The following is a 9,563-nucleotide window of genomic DNA, read 5'->3' on the forward strand; positions in this document are numbered from 1 at the left end:
AGAAAAAAAAAGATTTGAGCCGTTGGACATTTGACAGTATTTACCGCATTCTCACTCTCATTCTCATGCTCGTCATCCTCCCCCGTCGTTCTCATGGGAAAGCAAGATACAATTTCAAAACCTCCTCAGACAAACCAACAATGCAGAAAGATTCCAAAACAGCTCCTCCAATCCATCCTCAGACAAACCCGCCACCTCGTACTCCGCAGTCTTGTCTGTTACCAGGGTGGTAGTTAAGTTATGAAGCTGAGTGAGTGTGAAACTCGGCCCCGGCCCCTCGATGACGTCGCAACAGCCAAAACGGCCCCCGCCCCCGGCCCCGCCCCTCCCCTTCCTCGAACCCCAAAAACCACCGGCCAATCCGGTATAATCTGACCTCCCTCCCGTCCTTGCTCGACCTCAGAATAATAAAATAAGCGCCGCTGCTCATTCCATATCCATCCAGGCTTGAACAGGTATTAATTACCTCCACAATTTTTCAAGTGTTTCAAACTTCCCTGACGAAAGGCGATGACTGGAGATTGAAAAAAAGAAAGATAAAAAAGGATAAAGAAGTCAAGGCATGATGTTTGAGGACACAGATGTCTGATGTTTTGTTGTCACGTGTTTATTGTGCTGACGCAACCCTAAACCCCGTGGGCGTAATGGTTCGGGTGAATGACGTTCGGGGCATTGGAATCATTCAAGAATGGAACAATTAAAGTTAAACCACTGAAAAGGTTCAAAGGATGAAATATTTTTAGGTACAAGGAGTGGAGATATAAAAACGCAAAGTACATACATACTATTACAACAGTATGACAAGGCGCGAAAGGGTTAAATAAAAGCGGTGAAAAATAGTAGTTAAATATCAAGAGAGGAGAGATACTTTAACTACAGTTAGTTCTTCAATCTTCAACAAGGTGACTATTAGCCATGCAGGCATACGCACCCTCACCCACGCAATTACTATACACTCGTACATCGTACACACATACACACATACACACATACACACATACACACATACATACATACATACATACATACATACATACAGAGTTATATATATATCTGCGAAGACAGCGGCAGTCGTCAGCGAGGCGAAATCGAGCGATGACGAAAGCATAGAAGAGAGCTGCCTCATCATCCCCCCAAGGATCCCGCAAACCACGCATCGTGGCTCGTGGCGATAGATGATTTGATGTCCTAAGGCTGCTACATATCATGCATGACAAGACCGAGCCAACCTGTCATTGCCCCATGGCCACGGGCATCTATCTCAAGAAACCCCCGGGCGGGTAGTTTGATGTTGTGGAAGTATGTCAATTTTTATTTTAACAACCCCCCCCCCCCCCCGGGGCGAGGTAGGGTCCAATCATGTCGATGGGCTTAGTTCACATGGTGCTGAGTGGGTACGATGATATCACAAAAATATTTCGTCGATGAGGGGATTGTGGGGTGGCTGTTAAGCGGGCTGTTCAAGGCGGCCCGGCCATTGGATTTATCTCCACAGCCTCCGCTCTAGTTGCTTTGTTGACTCAATCGACTTTGAGGGCACTGGGACTCTGAAGGGCAGTTTGTATATATATATAACTATATAATTAAATGTGTATAAATATGTATCGAAGTAGCTGTAGACGAAAGACGAATGATAAACTGATATTAAATTACTAGGGATACAAGATATGCATGCATGCGTACTAACTGCATTTGCCCGATCCCGCCCAGATCCGAGTGCCGCTTGAACCCACATGTAAATGCAATTTACCAGGGAAATGGAGTTATTTTTGCTTTTTTGGCCATCGGTCATCAACATTGAACATCATTAAAAGATTGATGATCTATATGCATGCATGCATGTATGTATGTATGTAAAGTATGTAACTATGTAGTTAGTGTTTTATATGGACCAGACATGAGAACATCCCTCATGACATCCTACCTAGTTCCACACTCGATAAAACCTCAAGAAGAAATAACTGCTTCCAAATCCGCGGGTAAGCAAAGGGGCAGCTGGATAAAAGCGCAAAGACTGTGCACCGCCTTGGAAGTTGAAGAAGGGCCCGGACAGGGAATGAGGAGAGAGCCGCGGTATTTAAACCAAAAGGGCAGTAAATTCCTGTTCCTGATACTCCTGTCTGGTTATGAGACCCAGATCTCTTATCGATTGTCAAGAAGATAAAGTAATTAAATATAAAAATGAAATATCGAAACATTTAAAATATTACAGAGAAGTCATAGCTGATAAGCTAATGTGTAAAAAAAAAGAGAGAACATCATTCTTTTAATGGATGTTAGTAAAGTTTTCTGACAGAAATTGCAATGTCTGATCTGCAAATCTGTTGACCTTTGAATCATCACATCAATATAACTTGAATCTGTAGCAACCCCCCAGTGTAAGCGTATTTAGAAATCAATTGTCTGTCTAATGGATTAATTGCCAACTGTATAAATCTCTTTGTTGAGGGCCCTGGTGAGTAGTTGAAGTTGGAGAGTTGGGGATTGGTTATGGAGTTATTGAGTGGATTGATTTTGGAATCACGTTACATTCTATGACTTCTCATCATCATCATCATCATCATCATCATCACCATTATCATCATCATCATTCTACGGTGCTGCGCCGCTCACGCTACAAAGTTCAACATGGAGGCGGTTTAACAAGGGAAGAAAGAAGCTCCTGAGCCTGTTGCGCGGTTCTGTCATCCAGTCTACAGTGTTTCAACCAACGGGCTTCCAGTCATGCTCGGGAGTCCCATAAATGATGCAGTAACTGCAATATGCCTGGTTATAGTTAAGAGAACCAGATGTTCTCATCCCAGGTAAATTTTAACAAATTTAATGTAATGTAATAAGTGGTTGCTGAGCATAGATGATTTGAAGAAGTCTACTTAACTACGTAGTTGAGAGATATAATTTTGGATTGGGTTTAGGTGCTGATACATTCATTATTAGTTGCTATAACAATACATCGCCCCAGAAAGAAACAAACTCAGGGTAGTTAATAAAATCCCCATCTGTCATGTCAACGGCAAAAGGCAACCAGAAAAAGTCGCTTGAGATTAAGCTTGAACCACAGTGTGCCAACACTTCCCGCCGTCTATCTTCCAATGAAAGGATAGAAGAAGGAAAAAAGAAAAGAAAAGAACTGGAAAAGAATAATAGTGAAAATGAGATTAAAAATGAAACTAAAAAAAAAAAAAAAAAATTAAAAAATAAAACAAAACAAAATAGGGATGGCGGTCTCTCCGTGCGGGTGGCATGGATTGCATTATCTCATGAAACCTGCTAACAAAAGCATAAAGTTAGTAACTATATGTTTCTGATAACCCTCATACACTCTCTATTATATGCCCGACTACCCACCCTTCAACCTGTAAGAAAATCAGACAGAGGAACAGAAAACAGAGAGGGTGGTACGTGGTTCAAGCGATAAGAGAAGGAAATCGTTGGTACAACCACAGCGGGAGACACGGGTGGAGTGTGGGTAGTTTACCTGTTACCTAGGTTCTCTTGTTTGTATCTGGGAAAAAGGCTGTCCACGGGTACCCGGGGCCAAGGCTTGCACGCTACGCATATTGGCTGGGCTTGTCTGAGTTTGCGAGTTTGCCGGGCAGAACCAAAGTTACGGGCGGTATGCTATTACAGTATGGTCATGTTAGGTTTTTTTTCTTTTTTAACCTTTTTTTTTTGTGCGCGTGGGATGGGGTGCTGTCTTTCCCTTGGTAATGTTTCCATTGTCGCCTCCTTTCTCTCTCTCCTTTCCCAGTCTTTCTCTGTTCTTTTTTGCAGTGTGATATATTTTTTGGTGGTATGGTACGTACGGTACAATAAGAACAGAACAGAACAGAACAGAACAGAACAAGAACAGTACAAGTACACTATTGACACATACCAACCACCCACTCTCTTCCACTCTTCCACTCTCCAACTCTCTCCACTCTGCCTTCCCCTTCCCGGAATCCACTCCACATCCACTGCTCATCTTCTTTTTTTCTTCTTCTGCATCTTCTCTTCCTATTCCTCATCATATATCAACCGCCTCCCTCCACTTCCGCTTCCTTCTTCTCTTCTTCTCGAACATCATCCTTCTCACGTCTTGCGTTGCCCTGTAGTTGCTGGTGCTCTTGTGTAGCCCTCACTCTCCTCCCCCTCCCTCCTCCTCTCTTCCTCCCCTCTTCTCTCTCTTCTCCCTCTTCTCCCTCCAACCCTCCCTTCAATCTGCTTTCCCCTCAATCCCCTTGTTCCCGCGCCATTGCGCTGGCTTTTAAACGGCCATTCCAGTGCGATCATCCTCTAGAAGAAGAGGATACCCAGCTTCCCCAACAACCCCCGGCTGGAAACTGCTACTACTGCTACTGATACAACAACAACAACAGAGGAATTGACCTAGCTCGTGAAGTTCCCACATTGTGCTCGTCTTCTTGGGTTATTGCCTTCCACCATCATCACCCTTGTCATACCATAATACTTCGTCAACCATGTCAGATTCCATCACATCTGGCCCGCGCGGCCAACACATACCACCAAACCATCTGGGAACCAGCGTCCCTTCGGGCGCTTTCCCCGGAAAACCCACGGAAAGTGTCCCCGAGGAGAAAAAGCAGGTGTTCCACGAAGATGAGGATGAGGATGAGGACATGGATGCCCTCATTGAAGAGCTCGAATCCGAGGATGGCCATCTGGACATCGAGGATGATGAGATCGGTGAGACCGGCAGTGCCCGCCCGGTCCCAGAGGAGCTGCTCCAAACCGATACGCGCCGGGGTCTGATGGATCAGGAGGTCCTGTCACGCCGCAAGAAGTACGGTCTCAATCAGATGAAGGAGGAGAAGGAAAATCTGATATTGAAGTTTTTGAGTTATTTCGTTGGACCGATTCAATTTGTTATGGAGGTGAGTTTTGCACTTTTGGGATTTCCTATATGATGGATGGATCCATAATTGGCAATGTCAAATGCTAATTAATGTTTACAATGCAGGCTGCTGCTATTCTCGCTGCTGGTCTTGAGGACTGGGTCGATTTCGGTGTTATTTGCGGTCTGCTATTGCTCAATGCCGCTGTCGGTTTCATCCAGGAATTCCAGGCCGGTTCTATCGTTGACGAATTGAAGAAAACTCTAGCCCTCAAAGCTGTTGTTCTTCGCAATGGCCGTCTCACAGAAGTCGAAGCTCCCGAAGTCGTGCCTGGTGATATCCTTCAGGTCGAGGAGGGTACTATCATCCCAGCGGATGGCCGCATTGTTACCGAAGACGCTTTCCTCCAGGTCGATCAGTCTGCTATTACCGGTGAATCTCTTGCTGTTGACAAGCACAAGGGCGATACCTGCTACGCTTCTTCCGCTGTCAAGCGTGGTGAGGCCTTCATGGTCATCACTTCCACCGGTGACAACACTTTCGTCGGTCGTGCTGCTGCTCTCGTCAACGCTGCCTCTGCCGGAACTGGTCATTTCACTGAAGTGCTCAATGGTATCGGAACCGTTCTCCTCATCTTGGTCATTCTCACTCTGTTGGTTGTCTGGGTTTCCTCTTTCTATCGCTCCAACGGCATTGTCACCATTCTCGAGTTCACTCTGGCTATCACGATCATCGGTGTCCCCGTCGGTCTCCCAGCTGTCGTCACCACCACAATGGCTGTCGGTGCCGCCTACCTTGCCAAGAAGAAGGCTATTGTCCAGAAGCTGTCCGCCATTGAGTCTCTTGCTGGTGTCGAAATCCTCTGCTCTGACAAGACCGGTACCTTGACCAAGAACAAGCTCTCTCTCGCTGAACCCTACTGCGTTGCCGGTGTTGACCCCGATGACCTTATGTTGACTGCTTGCTTGGCCGCTTCCCGCAAGAAGAAGGGTATTGATGCCATTGACAAGGCTTTCCTCAAGTCCCTCAAATACTACCCCCGCGCCAAGTCCGTTCTCACCCAGTACAAGGTCCTCGAATTCCACCCTTTCGACCCAGTCTCCAAGAAAGTCAGCGCAGTCGTCATCTCTCCTCAAGGTGAACGCATTACTTGCGTTAAAGGGGCTCCTCTTTTCGTGCTCAAGACCGTCGAGGAAGACCACGCCATCCCTGAAGACGTTGACAATGCCTACAAGAACAAAGTCGCTGAATTCGCTACCCGTGGTTTCCGTTCCCTTGGTGTTGCCCGCAAGCGCGGTGAAGGCTCCTGGGAAATTCTCGGAATCATGCCCTGCTCGGATCCTCCCCGTCACGATACCGCAAAGACTATCAATGAAGCCAAAACTCTCGGTCTCTCCATCAAGATGTTGACTGGGGACGCTGTCGGTATCGCCCGTGAAACTTCCCGTCAACTCGGCCTAGGTACCAACGTGTACAACGCAGAGCGTCTCGGTCTCGGTGGCGGAGGAACCATGCCTGGGTCTGAAGTGTACGATTTTGTCGAAGCCGCCGATGGATTCGCTGAAGTCTTCCCCCAGCACAAATACAACGTCGTCGAAATTCTGCAACAGCGTGGATACCTCGTCGCTATGACTGGTGACGGTGTTAACGACGCTCCGTCCCTCAAGAAGGCTGATACCGGAATTGCTGTCGAAGGTGCATCTGACGCCGCCAGGTCCGCCGCCGATATTGTCTTCCTTGCTCCCGGCTTATCTGCCATCATCGACGCGCTGAAAACCTCCCGCCAGATTTTCCATCGTATGTACGCCTACGTTGTGTACCGTATCGCTCTCTCCCTCCATCTCGAAATCTTCCTGGGTCTCTGGATTGCCATTCTGAACACCTCTCTCAATCTCCAGCTGGTGGTCTTCATCGCTATTTTCGCTGACATCGCCACCCTCGCCATCGCCTACGACAACGCTCCCTTCTCCAAGACACCCGTCAAGTGGAACCTGCCAAAGCTGTGGGGTATGTCCGTTCTGCTCGGTATCATCCTCGCCGTCGGAACCTGGATTACCCTCTCGACCATGTTGGTCGGAACTCAGAACGGAGGTATCGTGCAGAACTTCGGTGTCCGCGACGAAGTGCTCTTCCTCCAGATCTCCCTGACAGAGAACTGGCTCATCTTCATCACCCGCGCCAACGGGCCATTCTGGTCCTCCATCCCATCCTGGCAATTATCCGGTGCCATCTTACTCGTCGATGTCGTGGCTACCTTCTTCACCTTGTTCGGTTGGTTCGTGGGCGGACAGACCTCCATCGTCGCCGTGGTGAGAGTATGGATCTTCTCTTTCGGATGTTTCTGTGTGCTGGGAGGCATTTACTATTTGCTTCAGGGAAGTGCTGGGTTTGATAACATGATGCATGGCAAGAGTCCGAAGAAGAACCAGAAGCAGAGAAGCTTGGAGGATTTTGGTATGTTTCTTCTCCATTCCCTCGTTCCCCTTGTACGTCTTTTGCAATCAAGGCCCTTTTAATAACCATCCCTTTCTCATCTTACAGTCGTTTCCCTCCAACGTGTCTCCACCCAACACGAGAAGAGCACATAAAAGCCTTCTCTTTACTACTACCGCCTCAAGACGAGAGGAACATTTGGATTTTCCCTTTTTTTTTTTTTTTTTCTTTTCATACATTACATATAGGTGGGCGAGAATTAAAGCTTAATGCAACAATAACAACAACTACTACTACAATGCTGCTACCACAGAGACCGTGGAGTTGGATACAGATAAAAATAAAGATACACTACTAATCCAGTTTGAGTTGCAGGCAGGGGAAATGGAAGAAGCAAGAAAAAGAAAAGAAACTATCTTTTTGTTTCATGTATATTCTGTTTAAGTTGGAGAGATAGGGTTTGTTTGTGTATAAAGATGGACTTACCCAACCACCTCTACCCCCCCCCTTTACAACTCCCCCGTTTTAAAACCCCAACCCCTGTGATTAAAAAAAGCTATATGCCAACTACACATCTCTCTCTCGCCACTGCTTCTCCCCCACTCTCTCACATTACCGTTCTTTTGCTTTACTTCCTCTCTTACCCCTTAAAACAAGCCATCGCCTCCAACAAAAGAAAAAAAATACGGGCTGTTATTTTGCCAACATAACTAATTATCTTTTGTTGGAGGGGCCAATAGGAATTGGAAGTGAAAGTGAATGGAAATTGAAATGGAAATTGAATAAGGGATGAATATGAGAAGTGAAGGGCGTACGTGTATATATGAATTGAGAGTGATGAGATGAAGGCTCTGGGGTTAGAGGCGCCACGGTTTTTTCCTTAATTGTTCTATTAAATCTTGTTTTTTCTTATTAATGTTTATACTTTTTTAATTTTTATTTCTTTTTCTTTGCTTCAGTATGTTGCTTTTTCCATAGGTAATTCAGAGATAGTTGAAGCTGAAGATAGATCAAAGTAAGAAAGAAAAATAAAGAAAAATAAAATAAAATAAAACAGAGTAGAGACAGACAGAGAAAATTAGATATTATATTTGAAAGTATTGTAAAAAAAGAGGTTCACAGGTTTTCTTCCTAGATTCTTCGCGGGATAATATAAGAAAAGTTTTAGAAGCATTTATCTCAGAAAATCATAAATATATATTTGAATAATCAAATTGAGCAATTTCATTCTAATGATATGTTCATAATAATAGATTTATCAGAATCAATTTCTATCGTTAAGATTATTGCTAGACTTAGAAAATCAAATCCTCTTATTAGAGCAAAGACTGTCACTCATCTCATCAAGATTGAAAACTCATTTCTGAGATTAAAGATTAAGTCTATTGTTGAAGCAACTGGTCAGAATTGAGAGCTTGTATATAATCTTGTTATTTTCATCAGAGCTTGCAGCTCTGTGAAAATAAAAGTATGCATTTCTTCAATTAATTATGAGATAGATAATTGAGATTTGTCCTTACAGACTTACTGAGCTATAGTCATCAGTTTAAGTCATCTTTGCTCAACAGTCTCCGTCATAGTTATGCTCTATAAAAAGCGAAGTCCAGGAAAAAGTGTGTAAGACTACATGGCAAAAAGACCTAATCGCCAGTAGTCTATACTGGACAAAAGAATGAGCACATGTTGGGCATGACCGCCTGGGTAGCCGCCCACCTCACGTGATGTACGCGTATATTAGTTAGAGCGAGTCCTCCCAACCAATGGAAGACCAACCATCCCACAGTACAATCCTGCTGAGGTCACCTGATCCCTAACACAAAGTAGGTCAATTGAGTCACATGTCACTTGTTGAATATTTTCTGCTTCTTTCTTAAGGCACTCATTGGCCGCTTGTCATTTTAGGCAGCAATTATTGACGCCATGTTTTAGCACTGAACAACCAATGACGCCTGATGATATGACGGCGCTTCTCGAAACCTTTCACTAAAGCCGGGCAATGATGGTCAAGAAAAGCGCTATACACTGATATTTCAACATTACTCGTGATCTCTCAAGTCAATCATATTTATACATGTTTTTATCTGTTTCTTTTCAGGTTTGTTCATATAGAAATGTGGATCACAAGTATATCAGAATGTTAATATTAATAGTTTGTTTACTATAAATCTCAAGTAAAAAAAAATTGATTATATTTTATATTAAAACTTGTATGTGATATTTAATAATTAAAATATAAAATATACTTTTTATTTTAACATAATCATATAAAATCAATTATATTATATGATATGA

The 9,563-nt window shown here is 44.4% G+C and overlaps 1 protein-coding gene across 1 annotated transcript; it reads left to right on the plus strand.

Moving 5' to 3' along the window:
• Window positions 1–4,463: 4,463 nt before the first annotated feature.
• On the plus strand, window positions 4,464–7,426 carry PADG_08391 (plasma membrane ATPase; the record flags this gene model as incomplete). Its single annotated transcript, XM_010765337.1, has 3 exons — window positions 4,464–4,877; window positions 4,964–7,292; window positions 7,380–7,426. The coding sequence occupies 3 exons, from the start codon at window positions 4,464–4,466 to the stop codon at window positions 7,424–7,426; spliced, it is 2,790 nt and encodes a 929-aa protein (XP_010763639.1).
• Window positions 7,427–9,563: the final 2,137 nt, after the last annotated feature.

Source organism: Paracoccidioides brasiliensis, assembly GCF_000150735.1.
Source record: "Paracoccidioides brasiliensis Pb18 unplaced genomic scaffold supercont2.16, whole genome shotgun sequence".
Lineage (NCBI taxonomy): Eukaryota > Fungi > Ascomycota > Eurotiomycetes > Onygenales > Ajellomycetaceae > Paracoccidioides > Paracoccidioides brasiliensis.